Source organism: Thunnus maccoyii, chromosome 13, assembly GCF_910596095.1.
Source record: "Thunnus maccoyii chromosome 13, fThuMac1.1, whole genome shotgun sequence".
Classification (NCBI taxonomy): domain Eukaryota; kingdom Metazoa; phylum Chordata; class Actinopteri; order Scombriformes; family Scombridae; genus Thunnus; species Thunnus maccoyii.
The window spans coordinates 29,319,152-29,346,258 of record NC_056545.1 but is presented as its reverse complement, the minus strand read 5'-3'; the positions used below and the strand labels follow the sequence as shown (position 1 = coordinate 29,346,258).

At 42.4% G+C, this 27,107-nt stretch overlaps 1 protein-coding gene across 2 annotated transcripts in view; it reads right to left on the bottom strand.

The window, feature by feature from the left end:
• Positions 1 to 27,107, bottom strand: part of robo3 (roundabout, axon guidance receptor, homolog 3 (Drosophila)) — an 87,622-nt gene that overhangs the window by 47,730 nt on the left and 12,785 nt on the right. For both annotated transcript variants that reach the window (XM_042431783.1, XM_042431784.1), the window contains exon 2: positions 22,500 to 22,826. In XM_042431783.1, coding sequence (XP_042287717.1) covers positions 22,500 to 22,826 — 327 coding nt within the window. The remainder of the gene's footprint in view (positions 1 to 22,499; positions 22,827 to 27,107) is intronic.

The window sequence follows — 27,107 nt, the reverse complement described above, 5'->3', positions numbered from 1 at the left end:
TGACCTTTTTTAATTTTTTTTTTTTGCGATATATATTGTGATATGAAAAAATACAGGAATTTCACCAGATACATGCAGTGTATTATTCATGTATAGATTTGGATAATTTAAAAGTCTATCCTTTTCTAACAAAACAAAACCCCCCTCCTACTTCTACCACACTTGGTTCAGCCATCTGCCATGTATGGTTTCATGTATGCAACTCTGACACGGGCATGGACAAGTGGAGAGATAACAGGTGGTATTTGGGAAAAACAACACGTTTAACTTTACAAATGGACTTGTGTGTTGCAGCTGTGTTATTTACATGTAATATACAATTTCTAACGATGTTCAAATGTATGCTTAATCTGCTAGTGGAAGATAAACAGGCCTCCTGGCACAGCTGAGGATGGTAAAACTCTCAACCTCTCAACAGATTTATCTATATGCTGGTAAGATGTAAGTACAGATAGATCTGGATACTGCAAGTAGAGTGTGTGTGTTGTGTGTGTTAAGCGCTTCTTACATAAGGGTACAGACCAGCCCCATGAGAGTAACTTTTTAACTTTTAACCAGTGCTGGGAGGGGGTGCCACTGATAACAGGAATACACACACTCAAAAGCCACTGCACTTAACTGAACGCCTGCCTCTAACATCCAAGTGACATTATCTGTGACAGTAGTCGCATCTCATGCATGTTTACAGGCAGGTGATACGCTGTGCTCTGGTGAAGGGGTGCACTTGATCAGTTTATCAAACAACCAAAACAGGTAGTGCTAATTTTCAGGTTGTGGTAGGTGACTAATGGGACCTAGTAGCACACTGGGGACTGATCACACTCTGTGTATCCAAGAACCCTTAAATCAGACTAAATCATGTAATATCATGCAGGCTTTTCTTGTAGATTAGTCATGGAAAATGAGAACCTTGTGAGTTTTCCTTTTGTATCAAGCATCACAGAAATTGTAGCATGACATGTTTGAGATTATTTGCCTTACTCGCCATCGTGCGTCCTGCAATGTGGCTATTGCACATGTGCACATTGTGATGTGGATGCTGAAACGATATATCGTGCAGCTCCTATTTTAAAGTGTTGTCTTAATATAACATAGCATGTTTATGTCCCATATCACCATACAGTTCTTCAATAATTGCTCATTTTGTGATTCAACAAATCTGGCATTATTTCTCACATTTCATTCTCTTTCAACTCTCAACAAAAGACAGATATCCTTGTAAGTCCATGTAAAACCTGATTTGTTTTTCACTGATTCAATTCATGGTGTAAGTAGAGTAAGTTGTGTTTGGTTTTCATTTGCACTGGGAATTAACAGAATACAAGATAGTTTTCAAAGCTGTGCTACTCACATATTCACTCATTTGATATGTGAGGCCTTGAGGACTAAACAAGCAAACAGAGGAGAGTATATTGTTTGTTAATGCAGTGGAACATGAGGGTGTAAAACTCTGGATGCTCAAGCCATCTTCCATTGGAACCAGTTGTTGGAACAAATATTTACAAGAAAACACCCGTTCACGTCAAACTTGTACATGTTATTGTTTATGAGTAAATATCTCCTCCAGGCCTTTTGTCCTCAGCATTTATCAATACTGATAGATCATAGAATGTGCACAGTACACGTGTGCTTCTATATGTATCTATACGTGAGTGGGTATGCATGTGATATGTGCACGTGTGTGTCCATGTTAGTGAGAAACAGCATCAATGTCACTGTAATGTCACAGGCCAGGAGGGGAGGGTCACTACCTTATCTGATTAATGACACAACAGGCCAACAAAGCCCCAAGACATTACCATTATCATCACTATTCATATATCCATCCATCCATCCATCCATCCACCCACCCATCCATCCATCCACCCATCCATCCATCCATTTGAACTCCCTTACACTCAGACATCTGAGGACGTTTCTTTATCTGAAATGCCTCGTTTGTGTGGAAAATTCACCGTATCTCTGTGTCAGGCTGCACGCTGCAAAGGCTCATTTCTCTTGTTGTCAAGATAGCGTGGCATCCTCTTTGAATGAGGGTGAGCGTGCGTGTGTGTGTATGTGAAGAGATAAATCAGCTTGTTTTGTTTGTAATCAAGGTCATGGGAGATGGGCACATCAGTGTTTAAGGAGGGAAGGGGTTATTTTTCATTTACTCATTAGCTGACAGAGCCTGTGCTTGCCTTTGCACTGATAAAATACAGGTTGACACAATCCATCGTTGGCTCGTGAAGCACTGTGTTCCTGTCTGTATTATCTGTGTCTCTTAGAGGGATGAAATTGCCGCTTATGGCTCTAGTCAGTCCCATATGCTGATGGCCAATTACTTAGACACAGAGCATTTGGGGCACTCCAAATCCCATTGGCCCTCCAAACCTGGAATGATATGCCAAACCACACCCCTGGCCCTATCTGTACCTACTGCCTACATTTTCCCAATCACTATTCACAGCAGATTATAAAACTGTGACTAAATTGTGCAGGAACCTGTCCCGTCACGCAAAGTGAGGAGGGAAATAGGATGGTTCGCTGCACCCCAGGTCTGAATTATCATGCCACAGGGTTAAAAGACCGTTGCAATGACCTGTCACACACCATTCTGAGATCATGGCTCCAGGGGCCCCTGATCTTTCCCATTCTGCCCTCCGCACTCCCCTGATCTGAGCAAAAAGAAGGTCTCTAGAAGTTTATTAGGCACTGGCAATTACCCATGAGGCCCTTGGGGGCCCATATTAAGTGGGTGCACTTTGACCCTTTCCTTAAACCCCTTCAACAAAGCCAGAGTAATCCCCACCACTGGGCCTGAACAGTGTGCTTTAATCAGAGCACGTACACACAGTAACACACACAGGGAAAGAGATAAGGACTACAAGTGCATATTTGAAATATTGATGTGTATTTGGAATTGAAACCCTGAAAACTGGTGCAATATACACAATGTGACAATATATATTGTGACACAATACAGATTTGACTACCAGTAGAGACTGTATTATATCACTTCTACTGAGGAATCTATATCTTTAATATCTCTTATTATTAGACAGCTGTGGGCAATGCTGTAAGAGAGCAGGGCTGCATTATGACAATGTGGGATATACAAGATTTTTTTCATTGTTTGATGATGTTCCTTGACTTTAATGCTAGAATGATTAACTAGTCCATTAAAAGTTAAAAATAAGAAAATTAATCAACAACTATTTTAATAATCAATAAATCATTTACTCTAAAGTTGTCACAATTTGCAGATTGTATGAGATATGATAGAAAATGAAACATCTTTGGGATTTGGACTATTGTTCGGACAAAACAATCAATTTAAAAAAATCAACTTTCATGTTTCACTACATTTTCACATTTTATAGACAATCATTAATGGATTAATCAAGAAAAAAAACATCTGCAGATGAACTGATAAGCATGCAGTCCCACTTGATTTGTCAGATATTTACTATTTTGACATTTGCTGACTTTCTAGATAGCTGACATAATACATGTATGAGTATCACAATACAAATATACATATATCATGAGAGACGCTTTCATTACCTACCCCTACAATACACACAACCACATCTGTGTCTCAACAATAATCAAAATCAGATCGCTGGGGCCTTTAGCTTGGCTGTCAGCCTGTATCTTTTCACAATGACAAACACATTAGTCACACAAAAACAAATGACAACCATTTGCATGAAGGATTTATCAGCTTCTGATGTACATTGATGGATGTGCTAATTGCATATTACACTGAATCATTATGAAAATTAAAAATCACCAGAGAAGCTAATCTATTCTATGCCAAACATAGTGTGCTATTGTATGAAAGTAATGTTTATCCGTTGACTGCTAGACTTCTGTGATTTACCTCATGTGCAAAGTATCAGGACCCCGCTGTATATCAGGGCATCATTTTAGCATTTAATTGGACACAAAAAACACCTTTGGGGGCAAGCTCTGGCTCACTTTTAATTAAATGGCTTTATCGCTGTCATTAATGTTCCAAGGACCGCGTGTCTGTGTGTGACAACATCCTCCCCCAAAGAATAAATATTCAGATGGCAGAGAGAGAATGACGGATAGTCCCCTGGCTGGCAGAGCACAGAGAGGGTCAGAGGGAGGGGAATCAAGAAAAGCGTCCTCGGGTTCAAGCTCTGTTGTGGGCGGATTGAGCTGGTCGTCTGTCAATCCGTCAGCTACAGCTAACCCTTTTCTTGACAATCTGCTTTGGTGTGAACACACACGCAAATACACACTGATGTTTTTGCTCTTTTGTCCAAGTACATACATCCCTCCTATCGCTTAATCAAGCCTGCTTGGACACACACATACATGTCTTCGCCGTTCTCTCTTTAGGTGTAGTATGTTCCCCAAGGCAATATCTGTCCAGGCTCTTGGGCCCAACAGGGGCCCCCATCAGAAGCCACCTTCCATCAGCCACTCTCATTATCCAGATTGGACCCCCTCCGATCCCTATCAACCATTACACCATGATGAAACAGCCCGCACAGGATATTGGTGGGTGTGTGTGTGTGTGTTTGTGTGTGCATTGGAGGGGGATGGAGGGGAGGTGGGGGTCTCACAGTTGGAGACAGATGTCCGCACTGCCTCTAAGCACCCACAGCCTCCTTGCCCCACCCAAATACAAACACAGACACTCATGCAGACACTGTGCATGGCAGCTGTGGCAGCAAATACACCAAAACACTGTCTGCATCTAATATGACTGACTCAGTCCAATATACAGACTGACTGGAGAGTGTAACCTTCCTGCAGTGCACCAGCACACACACACAAACACACGCTGTCAAGAAGCCCTTACCATATCTTTATCAACATTTTCTGAAGGCTAACCTGAAAAGCCCCTCTTCAAAAAACAACTTGGCTTAAAGTGTAATTCCTTTTTTTTCATGGTGCTGTCATTCAGCCCTTTGGCCTTAGAGTATTTTATGGCCTTGAGTAAATGACATAACACGGTTTAACTCTCTGGAAATGCTCATATAGCCAACAGCAAAATTGAGCCGGCGCTAAAGCTAAATGAATGGGAGCCACAGCGACAGGGCATTTCAATTATTCCTTCTGCGAGTCCAGAAGGGTCACCTTCTCGGCCCAAGCCCGCCTCACCCTTCGAGCACCCAATCACACACACGTAACCTGTTCATCAATGTCTGATGCATTTCTCCCTTCAAATTTACTCCCTCCATTTTCTTTTGTCCCTTAGCATGTCGGCTGGTGCAGCCGTACTCATTTAGGCCACCGTCGCTGCTGCTTAGTCCTGTCAGCTGAGTCCATTTAGCAGCCGCAACAGCTGCAACAAACCCCACCCACACAATCCCCACCACCCTCAACCAGAGCCCTCCCACCCATGCTGCCACCAAAACCTGGGCTGGTGATTGAAAAGCAGCTGATCCCAGTAGCCCTGTTGACAAGAGCATGAAAAATGATTTCCATGCATAGCTGCAAAAAAAAAAATGAGACCCTACAGGTTGAGGTGAAAAGTTCATAGCATTGAAGTGTTAATTTTTCCTCAGTAATGGACAGAAAATCTTCCTTTTTTGTGTGTTAAGAGTCCAGACATTACAATGTAAACAATATTCATATAATCAGCTTGATAGAGCACTGGAGTGCTTGCCAAATTGATCCTGGCCAGAAGCTGACAGAAAATCTCTGCAGTACAAATGAACGCTATGTAAAAGCCCAGGCATTTCTCACAGCAAACCTCAGGAAAACCAATTATTAGAGACTGCGTTCAGAGAGGACTGAAATGAATTCCACAAGTCGCTGTGATGCATTACAAGCAGATTATAAGCCTGTTATTAGCATAGATAAACCTCTCCTTACAACATAATCATCAGGCGAACATTCAATTTAATATTCATGTCATGCTTTGATACTGTTTACGACGCCTTAAAACGTGTTATCGCCTTCGCTACATGTAAAATACGGCCCAAAACTGAATGAAGTGATAAAATATGAGAAACCGCCATCACCCACCCCCCCCCCAGTGCTGCTGTAAAAAATAAAAAAAAATAGATGAGGTTATCTGTCAAGGTGCGGTGTTTCACGGCGTCTTAAGCGCTCATAAATGCCAGGGCCTGGCCCCTCCACAGTGTCTTGTCACACCCAGACGTGTTGGAAGGGGGGGGGTGGGGTAAGGGTGGATGAAGAGAGGGGGTAGGTTGGGGGGTGATGGGTAATACTTGGCAGCGATGCAGCCTGCAGTCAATATGACCGTGGGCCCCACATGCAGCAGTGGGACAGCACAGGAGGCACTCATTATCAGCCACATAGACAACAGAGGGAAAAAGGGGAGCTCATGGGGAGGGGCTGTTCTGTGTGTGACTGTGTGCATGTGTGTGTGTGTGTGTGTGTGTGTGTGTTATAATCAGGCACATGGCCCATGGATACACTAAACGCAGAGGTTGAGGATGATCAGGCAAACTTTCAGGCACGGTGTTAGCACGGAGCTGCAATCATGTGACAACAAGATTATGCTTTTAAGCTGGTTCATGCTTTACATGGCAACACGGTACATGTGGTAAAAATTATGTAAGTCCTACAAAATGACTGGAAGCCAGTCAGTCTCACGAGGCTGTGCACTAGTGTATACGATACAAACCCAGGCACCTCTGTGCTGCCTCTAATCGGGACAGCTGAACCTTTCTACAGTAACACTGAAGCGCTGTGGTTATCAGGCATGCAACCGTCATGTGAAATGTGTTGTCAAGGTTGAACTCAAGCACTTCCAGCTACACAAAGGTTTCATTTACCTTTCCATAAAAATAAGCAGTGCAACACTGTTCAGTATAACGTTGCTGCTTTGTTTGACACCTCCACTAAATATCAGATTGAACTGCAAAACTCTGTTGCAGTCTACAGTATGTCCCACCCGAGCAACCCTACCACTGGAGAGAGCGCTGCCACTGGATGATTCTAGAAAACTGTGATGTCATTTTTGAATGTTCAGTGTCTACATTAACATGTTATATACCCTTCCACCAACCCGACCTCCTTTGTGATTTTGCATTAAGGGGTTACAATGAAGCTACGTAGCTCTCCGTAGCAAAGTGTGGGGAGTTCAAGAACTGTGATTGGTCTTAGCTTAGGCTGCTTACGTTTTTTACAACAAGTTTCCAATGTTAGTGGATTGTTGAGAGTGAAGACAACATGAAGCAGGTTGAAAAATGACCCAGTTATCTTCTCCTTTTTAGTAGAACACATCTAGCTAAGACATCTCCACTGCAAACCCTCTGCTCACTGGGACCCCTGCTCATTATCACAGTGGATGGAACAACGTAAATACAGTGGAATAGTCCCACATTCATTAATGAAACAAGGTGGAAATTCCCACTCTCCCTCAACTCACAGAGTGGATGAGGGAATATAAACACAGTTACTGTGGGGAATACAATTAAATCCAAAGGTAGATGGATACATCACGTACAATTCCTCGGTCTAATGTGGCTGTGCAATCGACGGGTAAAATCCGGTCATGAATCAAAACCTGTGCTGTAGGTATCTCTGGTGGGACTCCTGTTAACTCCTTGCCTCAAGCATAAATCCAGCTTTACTTTTAGCCTCACCACTCTACGGGCATATTACATCCTGTAGTGGCACTGAATGTTTGGCACGACATGTACAGTATATTGTGCCCTGGAGAATGGTCCGATAAGAACTTGATTCCTAGGGATACAGGGTTTTCTCAGGAAGGAAATATTTGATTACTCTGGCTTTACAAGAAAATGTAGGGCTTGATCCAGTTAAAGATTAAATATCATTGGTACTTTTGAAATGATTAATGATCAGTGGGAGTACATGACTCAGGCATTGAGCCTAACACTGCACTTTGTGCATATACGTGTGTCTAGAGAGCTATTACAGACCTTGGCTAACCTTCCATCCTTCCAGAATAAGCCAGGGTTATGCCAGGCCCATTTGACTGAAATAGCCATATTTCAAGTCAAGAGGTATTAAATAATAGTATTAAAATACTACTTGGCAAATCTCCTCACATGGAAGACCACATCACCACCCGACCCAACCCACCCCCAATCTCCTGTTAACCTGTTAACACAGAATTCTCCCCTAGTTTGTGTGCAGACACAGATAACGCCAGTCTACTGTAAGCACAAACATATGTACACACATACACACACGCAAACAAACTTCTCCTCATTTGAGTGCAAATCCTTCCAATCTCCTGGCTTGGGGAGTGTTCACCTATGTGTGTCTCGGCAGCAGGTTCCCATCCCAAGTCTGAGCTGGTGCTGCTGCTCCGGCTGTGCTCACCCACCCAGCAACCTTGAGGTTAATCCACCGCAAACCTCCCCTGGCATGCCATGTTGGCCCTGTGTGTGTGTGTGTCCATGTGTTTTTCTGCCAATTTTTGATCTATGTGTTTCATCTCTGCAATTCCTGATGGGATACACACATGACTCCCTCAACCCTTTACAAATTGCAGCACAAAGTCAGCAGAGTATGGACTCTGTAATTCTCCTGGAATTAAAGTAACATTGCAGCTTCTAGGTTCTTGGATTTTCCTCCAACGAAGTGAGACGTCCCTCAGAGAACCAAGTAAGCATCACAAGCATTCACCCTGCTGAAGTGTCCTTGGGCAAAACAATGATTTGCTCCCTACTCCAGGGTGCTGTCGTAACAGCTGACCCTGACTTCTGACCTCATGCAGTCATAAGTAAGAAAAAACAATTTCCTGGCATGGATCAATAATACCACATTATCAAAAAGCCGTACTTAAGATTTATGTCTCCCTCTCTTTAGTCTCTTAATGGGAACTGATGATAAACACTGAAGGCTCTTCCTCTGAGGAAGAATGATATCTTTTATGGAGTACAGTCAAGGTGAATGGTTGTCCAGTGTTCAATCTATGTTGAATCTATCAAATTAATGAAGCTGTGTATTTACTGGTTTATCTTTCCGCATGTGAAGGGGTTCAGTCCAGAAAAGGACGTATTATTTTGAATTGAAATAATAAATTCAGTGATGCAGGTGCTATGAATTTGCCCTGCGTGAGTCTTCTCTTTAATTGAAACTGGCATATATCTTTTAGAGAGCATACAGAGATGCATCCCGAAGCCCTGCAACTCTTTGTTCAAAAAGCAAATGTATGTCTCTCTCATGCACACTATGATGTAAATGACAGAGATAGAGACATGCCACATCTCTTCAAATTACCCCAGCTACTCATGAAATATTCAAACTGTTTGACAATACTTAATTCAGCATGAGTGGTTCCCCTCTCCTCCTAAAGCTGAATAAATTATCAGGTGAAACCGTTCACGCCTGATTGACAGGCTTACAAAAACAGCTTACTACCTTTTGAAAAAGAAAGATCTGTCAGCAAAAACACACAGACATTTTGGAGTGGATTTTAAAGGGAATTTTTTGCTTTAGTGGGAAATGTGCCATGCCTTTAGAAAATGAGGAAAAGAGGAGATGAAACACCATTTTGATGGGAGTTGTTTGGCAAAAACAAGCCGGTGGAGAGATTCAGAGAAAAAATCTGGACCGCATGCTACGAAAGGAGGGGGGGGGGGGGGGGGGGATTTGCAAACATGAACATCCATACGCCTACTTAATCTGATTGTAATTCGAGCAATATGCACACTGATATGTGATATGCAATATGAGGTGTGGAGGGTGGTGTATGTGCATACGCAAGTGTGTGCTACACCATAAAAAGACAGAAACAACATAGAGAACACAGACTAACATGGCCAGCACGACAAGTTAAACAAGGAGAGGTGCTCCAGAAGTAATGTATGCATGGCATTACTAAGGAGAGCCGAAACAACGAAAACAAGCCTCCACCCCCCTCTCTGCCCACCCTCACCACCCCGAGACCCTGAGGGCCCCCAACAACAATACCATTACAGAGGTGGTCGAAGCTCCTGTGTGTGGTCAGCTAATAAACCAATTGTCTGGCTCTGAAAAGAGGATTACTTTAATCTAGTAATGGCCGATGTCGTGCAGCCCATAGCAGCAGGGTAAGAGGGTCACCAAGAATTGCTGAGAAGCCCATTGTAAAGGCAACCCCATCACCCCCCAGTCCGCCTGCCCCGAACTGCCCTCAGCTGACCATCCAGCCCAATCAAGGCTACTGTAGTTCACCCATCTGGAAAACCAGAAACACTCTTTAACCCGACCACAAGGGGAATGGGTTGGACGGAGGCGCCTGTAGACAATGGGTGTCCCCACCCAACACATACACACTCACACACAACCCATTAATTATTGACTAATGTGGTGGGATGGTGGCAATGAGCACCTTCAAGAATTCCACTCCAACAATAAGGCAATACAAGTGTTAAGACCAACAATAGCACTGTGTGGAGTTCAATGAGACCACTGTGCTGGCACAAAAATCCAAGGATGTCAAAAAAAAAGTTGGATCTGGTTGAACTTTTGCCACAAATTAATGCAAAGTCAAGTATTCTCAAGTACATATTCCTGGTAAAATACTTTGTGACATGAACATCATGACTCTACCTCACTTTCATTGAGATGGAGGAGAACTGATTGATACTTTTGTAAAATCCTGTCACATAGTATTATAAATCAACAGTGTTTTGGCATCTGGTTAGCCTTGAAATGCATGGATGTATCATTCACACTGGACTTCCTGGATTATACTTCATCGTCGTCACTTCCCTTTGTTTTTCCATGCTATTTAAAAAATGCAAGGTGTTATTTTTGGTCTAGGATGGCATAGTATTGATGTTGTTATGCTGCCAGTGTTCATAAGTTCATGCTCTAGTATTTGTGGAAAAACACCCAGACATCTTTGCTGGGAGATGGATGACTAAAAGCAAAATATAGTGCAGGAGAACCCTGACAGTTGCTTGTAAGTCTATGAGTAGTTTTCTACACTGTCTCACCATCTTGTAAGTCTTGTCAGTTTTTTCAGTTGTGTATTTTGTTGTTTGCACACACACTCATACGCACACAGCCTTGTCATTTTCTGCATGTGTGTGGTTTTATGTGAGGTCAGTGACTCGGACACCGTCCACTTTCCCTGCCTCGCCGTGGTGCCTGAGAGGTGAGGTAGGTGAACCGTCTCTCTGACATCAGCGTCTTTCTGTTTGGAGACGAGCCAGGCTGCCCATGTCAGCTGACCCCTTCTGTCAGCTGTCACTATCCGCTAACTCAAGTAATGGCTGAAGCCCAAAGGATGCGGTAGTCCTCCCTGTCAAACGTACGCGAATGTGTTCACATAGCTGGAGCAGATGGTCAGGCCTTGTATCCTGCCTCGTGCCCAGCACACTTTTTACCCTGTTAGTGTGCCGTGCCTGTTCATACCCCTGCACTGAAGGGGGAGGAGGTAGCGGTGCCAGTGGTGTGACTGGGGGAGGGAAAAGCAACAGTTCCAATTTTCCACCCTGTCAACAAACTCCAAAAACAGATGGATCTTGGAACAGAAATCCATTTAGCTCCACTTGAATGACTTAAGCCCCCGTACCCTGACCTTTTCTAACTCTGAGGTGGGAGCGCATCTTAAGGAGAAATGAATCTTGTACAAATACACACGAGTAGAAATCAATAAGCATTTTCCATAGCTGTTCACCCTCGTATTTACCATTTGCAGACAGGTCAAATATGCCTAAATCCCTCTGAAAGACGATTTTTACCACAAAGAGCTGGTGACTGATATTACTTTGGCCATACCGTATTCTCAAAGGCAAACGACTGTCGATAAATAGTCCCAAAGGTTAATTTTAAGTGAGAAACTGCCTTCTGCATGAGTTCCTCTGCTTTTATGAGTCATGGAATTAGAAAGATGAGATAAGAAAAAACTGTGACAGACAAGCAAAATACATATGTACATCTTAAAAGCAAACAACATCAAGAAGTCTCTACTGTTTAACATGCTCTCATCGCTCGAGAAGATGGTCTTGATATGACAGAAGCAAACAGCACACATACAAGGGAAGAACATAAGCCCCTTCTTTATATGCAGAGAGGGAACCACATCAATAATGCTAATTTAACACTCAACATCAGTGATTTGAAGTAGACTGATATTTTCTGTCACTCAAATATTCATTTTCTACCAAGTGCTTACAAGTTGCTGCATCAGAGTTGAAAATATGACTTTAAGTCAATCTAGATATAAGACATGTTCATAGTCAGATTAAACTGTACACCTAAGATTAAGCTTGAGGGCGGCTTAGTGTCATGGCGGCACCAGTGAGAAAATGTCCAATTACTGGACTGATTTGTCAAATTCCTGGAATTAGTTGTCCTTGCAAGGGGATAAACAACCAAATAACCAGAATGAGTTTCCAACTTAGAATGTCTCATCCAATAACTTGAATAAATTGTCCGATAATTAAAATGAGCTGGCAAAATCTGGAAAGGGTTATACATCAATTAGAATTTGTTGTCTAATGACTTTACTGTTTTCCAATTAATACAATTAGTTGGCACATAATTATAGAAGACTGTCCAGCTGATAAGAATGAAATGTTCAGTTCCTACAGTCCAAAGTCCTGCAGCTACACTGAGTTGTCCTTTGAATAGGATGAGCTTATAGATAACCACAATTCATTGTTCAATAAATGCAATGATTTTTCCAATAACTCCAATGATTGGTTCAATAACTACATTGTGATGCTGTCCAAAGACCACAACATGTTGAGTGAAGTAAGATTTTGATTTATGAAAGGCTCCATTTGGTGGTTAAATATTCACACGTACACTTAGTTATTTTTACAGCAACAACACTGTTGCTTTAATGTCCTCCCTTTTAATCTGCTGGGTAATGATGCTCTGATTGCGTTTGATTGATTTGTTTGAACCGTGTATCGATTGTGTTGACCTCTCATGCTTACTGTCTGTCATGAATGATGCCTGAAACCCCCCAGATGTATCTGCTTCTCGTGTCATTTGTGATGAATTTGTTTTGAGCTATCTTCTCTGCATGTTTGTGCTGCTCCTGCCTAACGCTTTGCAATCACTGGACATTTCAACATTTCAAAACCAGCGCGGTCCAGCTGAGTGTGTGCATTAAGGCCGAAGTCTAGCTGCATGGCTGGGATACATTTTATTGCTGTCATTTCATTTGCTTGTTATTACTCATTTAGAGCCAGAATCGGTCTGGTAAATGGTTGAAACCATTGCAGTTTCCTTGTTGTGATTATGTATGGTAAGGACAGGTCTTCTCACAACCAAGTTTGTGGGTATTTTTATGTTATATCTTTAAAAGATCCGTCATTTTGGACAAAATGAGCATTATGCAATAATCAAATATTTGTTATAGGTCCACAGTAGTAGGAGCCCCTCAGTCTAAGGTCATATACAGTCAGGCCTCCCTCTCGCAAATTACTGGTTGATGCAGGTAGCATTTCAATATTTTATTGTTTACCTGACAAACACTGTGACATATAGATAAATATCACCGCTGTCACGTCTTCCCATTTGTTGTACAATCCTGCCTCAAAGGAACATAAACTGCTGCTCACTATCTTTGTCTCTGATAAGGCTTCAAACTGGAGGTCCTGGTTCATATTTCCTTTCCTTAATCTGTGCCCTGTAGCATCACACCCACATCACTAAGCTCTTTGTGTTGTTTTGCCACAGGCCTACTGGCCTCTATGAGGTCATTTGCATCCTGTAAGACCATGACTAATGACTCTCAATTAATTACATTCTTAATCAAGATACTTCAGTGGTGGATATAAAAACATCCATTATATTTCAGCCTTTTTGAAGTTTTACTGTACTTGAACAAAAGGCTAAATCAGACTTGTTCATTTTCAAAACAACTGCAGGTGTGCTCCGCAAGGGAAACAATCAAAAATCAAAAAGAAGGACAGTGAGGAAGGTGTCTGTGCAGAAATGTCAGTCTTTGTGCTCAACCATGTAATTTAATAAAAAGACATTTCTGAGTCAGTTTTTTGACTTTTAAAAAAGACTTTTTTTCAATATAATTTGTCCACAGTAAAATCAGCCAATTCAGAATGTACTCATTTACAACAATGTTAAATATTGAGTACAACAAATGGTGGTGTAACTGCATGAAGGCTTTTGAAATTCATGGTACATCCATATGTATTTGGACCACCCCTTCCCTTTACATTTACATGGAGGGGGAGCACCTGAAAATTAGTATAAGCCAACACCACCAAAAACTGCAGCCTTAAAAACACTCTGACATTGTCTCAATTCAAATTCAACTTTCATTTATTTCAGCACTTTTTCATGTGTCCACCTCCTTTATGTACATATCTATATGAGTATATGGATAAAAATATAGCTTTGTATATACTGTACATCAGGGGAAACCTTGGAAACGACCAACTAGGACAGTTATTATGCATAGAGGGGTGGTGTGTCAGTGTTGCAGCTCAAAGAGATAATGGGGTGTGATTGGACACAACGGTTGGAGCAAGGGGCCTTTATTGTTCTCTGCGGCCCCCATGGCCCTTGTGCTACACTGTTGTTAAAGGGGGTGGGTGGGGATGGGGGGGGGTTAAAGCTCTTCCTCACACCACCTGTTGTCAACCCACCCCCAAAATCACCCCCACCCCAACCCCTCATCCTTCTGCTTTTGTCTCACTGACCCTTTCTGACAAACAGAAACACACACACACACACACACACACACACACACACACACACACACGCTGGTCACTGGTCGCACTCGCCTTTAGTATGGTCTAATTAATTCATGGCTATCCTCTGGAGGAGGGTTTGGCTGGTGGGTCTGGCTCAATGACCAGCAGACGGCCGGATCATACAGAGGGGGTTAAGCCAGAGGCCCGTGGCCTCACTCCGGCCATCTGATCCCCCTCTTTTAAGACCAGAATGGCCACCGGCTCCTCCACAAGGCTGCATGGACCTAGAATCCTATTAGTGAAGCATGAACACACCTCAGAGCTCACACAGATAGACAGACAAACAGAGAGAGAGAGGAGAGCTCATTATCATCAAGCAACTGAGAATGTCACCGCTGCGAGAGTTCAGTGTGAGAGGTGATGGTGATGCTGTACGACTCCGTCTTGGCTCTATGCGCTGAATACAAACACAAACAGTCTGATTCATGGGGAGTATAAGGAGATGATGTCGTATGATGAGGCACATATCCTGATGTCCACATGATATCTCAACCGGTAAAAAGTCGATTTGTACACAGCTGAGTAGAAGATAATTGGGAAAATAAGACTTGACAGTTAGCTGTCTTGACAAATAGATTTGAATGGACAAAGTGCTTCAGACAGTTGGTGAAAAACATTGTCATGCTCCGGTGGATGCACAGGAAGATGCAGGGTGGGCTGAATGTGAAACTCATACCAGTGGGATGTGCAATCATGCTCAACTCACTAGCAGCAATGCCAACACTGGTTCTGATGTTGTTAAAGAACTATATAAATAGGAGAATCATTGCATTTGTTGTCAGAGGGGGCACCAATTGTATTTGCAGAGCTAATATGAACACCTCACCTGCTTTCCTCACCTGCTACTACTAATAAAATATAGATATTAACACAAGGACTATTCCTTGACGCCATGTAGAATCAACTGATTATAAAGCAATTACAAGAAGAAGGTGCTGACAAGACCAACTACAGCACAGGTCAATAGCCTCTCTTTCACCTACTGGTTGATTGACAGACTCAAAATCAGCTCATCTCTAATAGGTTAAAAGACCAGCAGATAAAATCAGCTGTCTTATGATAGCTTAATAGATAATATCAGCTCATTCAAAGTAGGCTAACAGTTAAGAAAAAGGCTCATTCATAATAGGTTAACAGATACAACTGCTGCTAACGGTTCAACACAGATAATTCAAGACAGACTTGAAGATAAAAACACAGTTATTCAGTTTAGGCAAACAGAAGCTCTTTACAGTTCATAGAATGTCAGCAAAGGCTTTCATCAGCTTCATTCAACACATAAACACAAAAATATTTTTTCCCCCCAACAATTAAGATTTTTAAACCATGGCACTGATTTAACTTTATTTAAAAACGCATCAACCTGGTGGTTCATACACATACTGCAGCAATTTATACTGCTAACAGGTGTAAACAGAGACTGATATCAGGTCAGTGGCCACTTAGCTGTTACCAGCAGGTACTTGTGCAGGCTGTATATATGTACAGATCAGTGTGACTGCTCCACACGCCACTGTGTATGACAGCATGCGCCGCAGAGCTCCAATCACAACCCATATGGCTTCAGACCACTGGGGTTAATAACAGGGACAGAGGGCAGCTCCAGGGTAGCACAGCCAGTGGAGGGAGGGGGGCAGAGAGAAATCAGGAGGGGGCGGGGGTGGGGTCACTTCATCTCTTTTATCAGAGCCACCCAACCTATACTTCTCTCCCACCCTAACTCCCTCCTAACGCCAAATCCTTTCCCCATTTCCAAATCCATAAACCCTGAAATCCATTTTTCTGCACACGGGTCTCGGTGATCAAAAACAGTATGACAGGTGTGAGTGTGTTTGCATGTGTGTGTGTGTGAGAGAGAGAAAAAACAGAGAAAGGAGGATCCAACTGGTGACAGGGCTGTTCAGCTGTTTCTCCCACACTGGTGTCTAGGATTACTGCGGGTGAGAAAGTTGGCCCAGACTACCGTTACAAAGACGGATGTACACAACCAAACACACACACACAAGTACACATTCACACCAAGACAGAGGAAGACAGGAGTTTCATCACATCTTCACCTGTTCACTCCCTAAATTCCACACAGCAGCTGCCATCTTGAACCTTGAAGGATTGACCTCCAAACAACCTTTAAAAAAAGAGGGGGGTGGGCGGTTGGTTTTGGGGGCATAAAAACCCTCAGTTACCCCCAGTCAGTTGTATTTGAAATGCCTCTAACTCCGCCCCCACCACCTTGGAGAAAGCACCTCTTCCCCTCCCCTGTTGGTCTGAATATTCATGAGCCATAAAGCCAGGCGGTAGAGATGTAGCCGGCATAATAAAAACGTCAGAGGTATAAAACACTCAAAGAAAAAGCCGGCAGGAGCTTGGGCAAGTCCCTCTGAATGTCAAATCCCCACCCAGGGGTGTCTGGCCCGTTAGGTCTATTGTGCTTGACTGACTTTTATGCATCTGACATGAATTGGCCTCTGCTCCTTGCTTGTAACTTTCTAGGCCACATTTTCAGGATCAAAGAATCTCTTTTAATGCGTGAAATCGGATAGGATTGGGACGCAAAACACAACTTTTGGAGGGAAATATTTGGTAAGGCGGTGTGAGATTTGCTCTTAATGCAAGGTAATGGAATGTACAGGCTGCAAAAAGCACAAAAGAAAGGATTTTCAAAGCTTATTGCTGGATGATAGTAACACTTACAGCACATAGATGAATTTAAGGAACCCATGAAGCTGTGCATCAGTTGGTGTTTTTTTTATTAACATTCCCTTATGATCCCACATTTGTGACATACTGTAATTTTGAATACCCTCTTTCAAGTTAATGTGTAGGAGTATCCCACCTGTCTGTCTTTAATGTTCAGTAGTTTGCAAAGTCATCAGTTATGGTAATGTTTGTTTAAACAATGCAGAACCAGTGTAACCTGTCAGCTACATCATATCTGAGGTGAAGCCACACCTACTGAAGCTTGAAAAGACTCACAACTCATGCATCAAGCATCCATTCATCAATCCTGTCATTAATAATAAGTAGAAACTGTTACTGAGGTAACTAAGCAGAACCCTCCCTAATGAGTTATTGAGTACCTAATTGTCAGTGTATGAATGCTTGCAAAGGGAAAATGGTCTGCACACACTTGAGAAATAATGAGGAAAAAAAGCCCTGTCAATATACATACTGACACTGATGACTATAAAAAATATTTTTGACAACCTCTCTGAATCTTTAACATATAACATTACAAAACCTTGGATTAATCTTGACCCATCTAATTATTTTCAAAGACAAATTCAAGAGGAAATAGACAACTTTTTGCTTGAACTTATCATTATGAAGTAAATGTTGATTGCACAGTGTAATGGCTGTAAAATAATGACACCATTAGCGTTTAGATTGGTTCCCTATAAGCCTCGCTTTCACTATACAATTCTGTCTGCCAGCTGGTATGATCTCCCAGGAAAATGAGGGCTCGATTTATGGCACAAAGGAAGTGTGCAAACCATTGCGCAACCAACAGAGGAAGAGGATAGCGCTTTTGTTTTCCCTGGTAGCCATCAGTAGCTATATCTCATAATAATTTTGTTAGGTGGCCAACCTGTTTCTGTTGTCTTATTGCTTATCTGATGACACACTACTTATATCTGTGTACACTACATTTTAGTTGCACTATACTCCTAGTGCAACCTGAATAAACTTATCTTTAAACCTGAATAATCTTGTCTTTTGATTTCTTTCCATTAGGAAGAAAACCCTCTAGGGATCAGTTAGCTAAGCTAACAGCAATACAGTATCCAGTATCCAGTCAGGCTGGCTGTCAGGCTGATCTACTTGTTCATATGAAAATCAACAGAAAATATGTTATCACCATCTCTGCTGCGCATAAACATGCTACCAACCCAGTTCGCTTTTCTCAACACATACTAAAGAATTTCTATCTGCTTTCATGTCTCCATTATAGACTAAATGAATGAACAAACTTGTGCTTTTTCTCCTAATGTTTTCTGCTGTAGTTACTTGTTTGTACAAAGCAATAATGTTACTCAAACTATGTTATTACTATGCAATGCACATCACTGCAATAGCTTTTGCCTGTTCCCAAATTCAATATAAAATTGTGACAATTTCAATTTACCTCTTGAGTGAACATGCTTCTTTCTTGGCTCTTATTTCCAAAGTGGTGTTGATCATTTCTTCACAGATCTAGGCTCTGAGGCAAATGGAAAGTGATCTGGTTGTCTTTGCGACAATGACACAAACAATAATACCACTTGGAAACCCCAGGGGGGGGGGGAGTTGAAAAGTTGTCTGTTTCCACTTTAAATGTTGGGTCTGCCAATATTAGTATGTGCACACATTCTTAAAGGGACACATCTTTTATGGAGAATAGATTGCCATTAAATTTGGTGTAGATATTCATGGTGACCAGAGGATACTTGTCCAATACCTCATTTCACGACAAGGAACAGAATCTGTGTCCATGTTGGATTTTCATACTCTATAAATATAAGTGCAGGAGTTGTGTGAGATACTTTTTCGATACATTTTCGCTATTAGGTTTCACTGCAACAGAGTGAATTCAAGCTGACTACAGCAGATGTTCTCTGTCAGTGAGGAATCTATAAACTTTACATCCACCTTTGAAGCCTGCACACAATGTTTGATCTTCATAAGATAGATTTCGGGTTGAGTATCACTTTAAAGCTGAAATCTACGACTTTGCACACATTCACACTACAGCTAAGTTGATTGAGTGTCTAGTGTTACATTTGTTTGACCTCTAAGGTCAAACCGCTGCTCGTTCATCAACTGCTGCTTCAATCCTGCAGGAGAAAATGTCTATACAAGACATCTGTAGTAATAGCACTACTTCAAAAACATCTGTGCTCTTGTCCGTCCCTTTTGGTACATAGACATGAAATATAAAACACTGCAAAAATAAACCACTTCCACATAAACTCTCACATCAGGTATGCTTGTAAGCCCTGAAAATTTTTTGCCATTTCATCCACACTGCAGCTCAGTGGCCATCAACGCCTTGCCTGCCTCTCAGCCTGAAGCAGATGGACTATGAGGGGTTAAACCTCCTGAACCTACCACCATTCCCGCTGTGTTGGCTCCCACCCCGATACCAAATATACACACCAATACGCAATGCAGCTCTTGCTCAGTTTGCCCCCAGTGCTTCCAAGTCACAGGCTGGGGAGCAAAGTGACACCATGCCACAAAGTGCCATCTTGTGCCTCCTCTGGTGCCACACTGAGCCCCCTGGCATTTCCAGGCGGGCTTATGTGCCTATGGCCTTATCTCCGGCCCCAAGGGCGCCATGTAGAGGGGGGCCGGCAGGAGCTGGCACTGGCTCGGCTTTGGCACTGACCATTGTTTGTACTATATAACCTCTCTCTCTCTGGAGGCAAAGCTCCAAAAGTGTGTCTGTGGGTTTATGTGGGCGTGCAGGCAGACGCACACACAAGAAGACACAAGTAAAAAGCATACTTGTGGTTTTTCCCTCCACCACCACGGATTAGAGGTTCTTATCCGTGAGAGCAACTGCTGCGCGCAAAGTTGTGTCCCTGATTGTGTGTGTGTGTGTTCGCGTCTGCGGACAGCTGCAGAGAATGTCACCTCCCGAAGGACCACAGCATCAGGAAAGAAAGCAACAGAAAGATGGACATAAAAAAAAAAAAATCGATAGATATCTGTGTGGCCTTGTAGACTGAGAGACACTGGTATGAGAGGACTCTCAGAATACACACCAAACCATTTGGACAGCAAACATGACCCTGCACAGCCTCACAGAGAGTTGTTTGAGATGCTGTCCATGTTGGCCTACAAGGGAGCTTGTTACTTTCAACAGCTGCCAGAAATATCTCAAGGGTAAAAATACTAATAATAGTGTCCTAGGTTTTGGGTAAGCACTATCCAAATGTCATGAATTAAGAAAAGCAAAGGCGACTTATCTGGAACAGTGCAAAAAAAAAAAAACTGATGAAAAAAACATTAGGGATTATTCACGGGGAGTGAGAAAGTTCTAGCATCTGTCGCTGTTCTAACCAGCTCTGTGAAAAGTGATTCACAACTCCTCCAACTATTCTACAAGCTTCCATTTACAGCTTATATCACAAATACCTCGCAGCTTCTGACGCCAATACCTAAACAGAGCAAAGGCGAGGTGAAAGGTAATTCTTTATGCTGCTTGAGGAATGCTTTTAGATAAGGTGACGGACACGATGCACAGATCCCAGCTGTTTATAAAGAGAGAGAATGCTTCACGGACTGTTTTTTTCTGTGGAGGCAGTCAGGGGAAATTCAGCCTGATTATTAGGTTAGGGGCCGGACCCTTACAGGAAAATATGATGCCTGACTGTGAGCTGTTTGACGGGAGTCTAGAGTTTCACAGATTTTTACTGGGAAGTTCGTTTTGCCTCATTCAACTGGTTTGTGTTAGTGCGATGAGAAATTCCTTTTAAAGGGAGGATGACATAAGGAGAGGCCGGAGTGAAGAGAACAGAGGAAATGTTCAAATCTTCACTGGTGTTACTGCAAAAGCTGCTGGCTGTGTGCTGTCAGAAGTAATTTTTGTCTACATTAGTAGATAGCACGGATAACAGATGAAAAAGTTAACTTTGCGTTCCGTATTTGAAGTGTTGTGTGACATGGCTGACAATATCAGCACAACATATACTTTCAAACTGAACAGCACCTGATTTCTAGTCACATTATTTCCTTACAACGTGACATCAAGCAGCAACAAACTAGCCCGCAACTCTACTTCTATTCATGTAAACTTCCTAGATTTTTAAATACCTGCTGCTGCTGTCAAAACAGAGTCGCACTTTATATTGATCTTCTAACTATCTGAAAGCAAAGATTTAATTGGTCCTATCTGCATTTCATTAAAGTGCCAGCAGTCACAAGCAGCCCTGCTACAGAGTAAAAAAAAAAAAAATCAAGAGGTGTCTGTTGAAAACCCTTTTGACAGGATTTAGTTGTACTTTAAGGAACTAACATCTGCTAGTGAGAAGCTGCCAACTAGCAGTGGCCTTTCCCCTCCTCCCTGCAACAAAGTTTTTCAGCTTTCCTGTCCAATGGCGACAACTGTTATCTTTTTTTTGTTGAAGCTAGCTGTCATCCGTCTACATGAACAGGGCTGGTCGCAGAGGCCTGGTCACAACATGACAGAGGCCGGGCTCTCTGGAGCGGGAGAAGATAGGATGCGATGTCAGAAGGCTGGAGAAGAGGATGAGGGGTGGGGAGGGGGTCCTCAGGGTGCAAGCTGCCAGGAGATCTGACACCAAGGTCAGGGGTGGCGTCTTGAGTTAACTCAGCCGAGTGATGGTGATGATAAGAGACTAGAGAGTCCTTTGAAGCTGCCTCTACCCTTTTCCCGCTTTTTAATGTGCTGCTAATGTTATTACTTGTGAAATCTATATGTGGTTTAATTCTTTTCTTATTACTGGAACTATATGATACATAACACCATGTTTGACAGCTGATATGTGGACAAGCACTAGGCTATCAGCTATCTTTTCTTTTCTATACACACAGTATTGCATTCCTCCTTTTCTTCTCTATGTGAGTGATGTTCTCTCCAGCTCTGCATTTCAAAAACACTCATGTGCTATTTCTATCTACTTTCATATATTTTTAATGGGGATCATCATAAGTGTCTATCGGCTGATCATCATGAAAACGGGATGATGTAGAGTCGCATGTAATCTGCTCTTCACATTCTTTCAATTCCCATGTGACTCCTCCACTTTCACGCAAAACAACATTCAATTTCCTCTGGTTCAGTCACATCCACACACACACACACACACCTACACCTGAGTACTCAAGCCCGACAAACAGTTAAAAAAAAAAATCAAAGACACTTACGTGCCACCTCCAACGACGCATTGCGACTGACCGCCTCGCCCAGGTAGTTGCGCGCCACGCACACGTAGACGCCTTCGTCAGGTTTGCTTCGCCTCCCGTGTACGATTCGCAGGAAGAAGAGCGAGCCGCTGGGTAACAGCATCCGGTGGGAGCGCGGGTCCTCGCGATCCGTCTCGACTCGCTCGCCGTCTTTGTACCATTCCACGATCGGAGTCGGCCGTCCTTCGGCCTTACAGTTGAGGGTGGCCGGCTCGCCCTTGGACACAATCAGATCAGACGGATGCTCTATGATCCGAGGAGCGGCGTCCTCTAACCTGGGTCGAGATCCTGGTGGTGAGACAAACACAAAGGTTGAGGGTTAAGATTTTGTTTATTACAAGGCAGCTGTTACTGATGCATTTGTTGTAATGATGGTGATAACATAATTTTAGAAATTCACCAATTTAGAATTCCCAGCAATAGAAATTTGCAGAAACATTTTGCTTCGTTGAAACAAGGAGGGGTATAACTATAGCCAACTTCTCTCTAAACCACAGTCTTTTGGTGTTAGCACACGTAATAGACGACAAATATATCTATATCATTTCAAGCACCCTTCCAAAAAAAACTGGAGGTTCAACTGTGACAACATGATACATTTAGATCAGACTCAGGATACAAAGTAAAGAGTGTGGTTGCACTGGTGTAGTGTAGGAAGAGGATGAACTATAATAAACACAGAACATTAAAATCTCTCTGTTTACATTCTGGCCACTGAACACAAGAGGCAAGTGGGCGGCACAACTTAGAAAAGCACACTCAGTTGCCCTCTCTTCAAAGCTCTCGAGCTGAACAGCTGCAGATAAACACACAGTTTTATCACCGACAACATGGCTGTGTGAAATGAGCATGTAATGTAATTGCTCAACAGTTACATTCGCAGTATAAATCAAGAGGATGTGTGAAATTACATGCTCTAAATTCTGCATCTATGAAACCAAAACCAAATTCTCTGGCAGCGGAGGAGAGGCATAAGAGAAATAAATGTGGTAGAACTGTGCTAATCAGACCCTCACGGGAAAGTAGGCTGACTGAACTACTGAAATATTCAGATAGCAAGTTTATAACCAACTCAAATACATGTTCTTTCCATAGAATAGTTTAAAAGAATCATTTGTATGGCTCTGCATGGGGCGAGTTTCTGTAAATGGCCTATCAGTATGAATGTATTGTGTCGTAGTGGGGTCAGTGCCCTCACAACAGCCTGCAGACTCTCTAGCGTTTTTGCTTTTGAAAGTCTGACTGAAAGAAATAAATGAAGACAGAGACGGAAGCAGACAGAGATGGAGGCAAGGTAATTCCCACAGGTTTTTTGCAAGCTTTGAAATAGCTTCCCCTCCCGCCCCCCCCTCCCCTCATCTTTCCTCTTCCTCCTCCATTTTGAATGACAGCGTGTTGGCGGTACAATTATGTATGAATAGCAATAACACAAACTCTAGCACCATGAGGCACAAGTGAAATTTCCCCCCGGAGAGCGCATGAAAGAATGACAACAGGAGGTACGACTTGCCAGTGTTTTTCACAATAACTGACTTTTGTTCCAGCGATTGTTGCAGCGCTCATGACGTCGCGACAGTGTATTTTTGATTCGTCTCGTCTTCCCACTCAACCGGAGAGCTATGCTGTTTTTAAACTAAAACCGTTTTTCACTGTCACAGCAGCGCACGCTTTAGCCATGCCGTATAGCGTTGTATTACAGTGCTTTCAGAGCATTCGCAGCAGGTGGATGGAAGGAGGGAATGCTTGAGCAACATAACAGGAAGACAGAAAACATGAATTGCTATGTTCAGCGTTAAGGAATTTTGTAGCTGCTGCGTAAACACAGAAGTCAGTGTCACTTGAGCTTTGTTTCACTCCTGTGATCCCATTCTCGTGAAACAACTCATTACTCAGTTAAAGTTTAAACACATTATGTTCAAACAGGAATTAAATGGAAGTCGGGATGACAGCGTCTTATATGCACTAGCTAGTGTAGGCTTTTAGTGAGTGAGTAAAAGAGGATGGAGCCACAAGTAAAAGGGCAGGAGACTGTTGCAGTCTATAGGCAAATCTCACACCTGCAGCAGATGATCAAGATAGCAACTTGTTTCCTGCGCTCTTCCTCTCCTATGGACAGATAGCTGGCAATGCGCCTACAGCACAGGCACAGGTATATACCTCTGCAGACAGTGTAATGCAGGCCCAACATAAGAGGGTCGTAATGGTTCTTTCCACAGGTGCATGAATGAGAAGGAGTTCAAAGGTTCAGACTGTCCTGATAACACCAGATAAGAAAAGCAGTCAAAATTCCAGCCCTCAAAGTGAATAATCCTCTATAAGGTTTTGGGGGGGATTAAGAACTCCACTAAAGTGCTTTACGCTGATGGGAATGTAGAGTACTGTCTGATGGTGCTGCACTCCATGCAATTACATTGACCAAGATGGAGAAACAGGAAGCTCTGAATAGGAGGAAATGGTATCGAGGCTTTGAAGTTGCTTCTAGTTAGAATCTAATAGCAGCTGGGCTTCTGTCTGTCATCTACTTTCAAACACTGAAAGCACACCAAAATGTGATCAGATATAGCTTTTAAGTTTTTTTTCACAGCTTTTATTGTTAAAAAACACATTACAACATTTTTTTTCTTCTCTCTTTCTTCCTTTGAACATTGACAGTATATTGTCTTGAGTTTCCAGGCTGTGTACAGTGTGCACATTTAATTAAAATCTTCAAAAATGTCTTCAAAAATTAAAAAAAATTAACAAGAAATGTCCGCTATAGAGTGTGTGTACTATGGATTCATTCTTTTACATACATATGGACTTTTGTATAACAAAGAATGAAGCAAACTATGAGCTCAACTCAACAGAAATCACACCCCAACATTGAGTTGAACTACTAATGAAATACAACAAACTCACTGAAACTCATCTAAAGGCCACTTTACTGTGGGATGTAATGTAGTTTATAAAGTTATTGCTTCATATTTATGAAATGTTTAAAAAAAAAAAAGGTTGCACCATTCAGGATGCAAAAGCAAAGAATGTCTGTGCTTGGCAGCATAAAAACAGCTGCTACTCAGTTATAAGTGGTTGTAGTTGAATGCAGTCATTTTGATGGTAGCTGAGTCCTCATGAATGTACATTAACTGCTTGTCAGGAGACAGCTGGCACTGTCCCAAAGTGCCATATTTGGTCCATGGAAGTCTAATCTTATCTGCGCAAATCCTAATACACATGTCTGTGATTTTCTATGGGATGCTACAATGCAGGACAACCCATGATGCGATACATTTGTAAAATAAATAAATAAAAAAAAGCAATATTTTTACAAGGTTCTTTCCTGCGGAATAAAAACTGAAAACGGGCATTATTTTGTTAAGTGCCTCTCCTACCTCAAGGTCTCTGAGCAGTAGATAGAGAGTGTAATAGCTTTTAGGTAATAGCTTTTATATGTATCATGGCTGAACTGAGCCTGTCTGGTCTGGGGTGGGGAGGGTGGGGGGGGGGGGGGGGGGGGGGTGTCTGTGGTGAGAGAGCTCAGCAGGACAGAGCCTTTAAGAGCTGACTCATAAATTTTACAGTCCAAGCTGGTTGGAACAAGTCATGTGGAAATGTAAAGCTGAGTCTTTTTAAAAGGAAGAGGAGACCACCGCACGACTGTGAGCTAAATATCATCAAGAGTACGTTCGAGGGGCAACCACTGAACCTCAGCTTGTTAAGATGATATGCGTATCATTCGCGGACATTTAAACTTGATGAAATGATCTCTCAGCTACTGTCTTCTACAAATAGAAATGTTCTGCCCCCTTAATCTGTGATGTCACACAGATATACAGCTCAATGAGGGAAAAAATAGGGAAAAAGTAGCCGTGACCGAATCCAAGATGAATTTCCAAGTAGACATTTTGTGAATCTATACTGATAACACTATAATAATAGTGATCTTTGCTTCTTTAGTGCAGCTGCAGGCTTGCAAATTAGTATGACAGTACCTATCTTCATGTTGATAGAGACTGACTGTGCTGACACACAACTCAAGGATATTTGAATTTCTAAGCTGAGTAGTATTCCCCAGTTACCTCACTCACATTGAGGGTAAATGTATGTAACAGATAAGGGCGAGGCAGGAAAAGATGAACTCAAATTGGGTTCAATGGACAGCTGGAGTCTGGAGAGTACCACTGGTTGTGTTGAGATTGTTGTATAATAGGAAAGTCCAGACCCTCTGAGGACCTATTAGCTCCTGCCGATGGTGAAGTACAGCAGGACGGCAGCAACTCTCAAAGTTACATGTGAGCTAATGAAACCACGGGGATGTTGTAGGAGTCTATCCAGTGAGAGCCGGAGTCCGTTTGACGAGAATGATGCATGGAGAGAAGATGAATTACTGCCTAAATTGCAAAGCCAAAAGCGAGCTGTGGCATAATTGAAGTATTTATATATGATTTCCCCTGTAGATCTGATAGTTAATGTAGATAACTAATGTAGATGTGTCAATACAAGGTACAAGGGCTCACTGAACAGTTTGAGTATGAAAATGATGCAAATTCAAGCGGAAACAGTTAGTGGATTAATCGACAGAAAAATCAA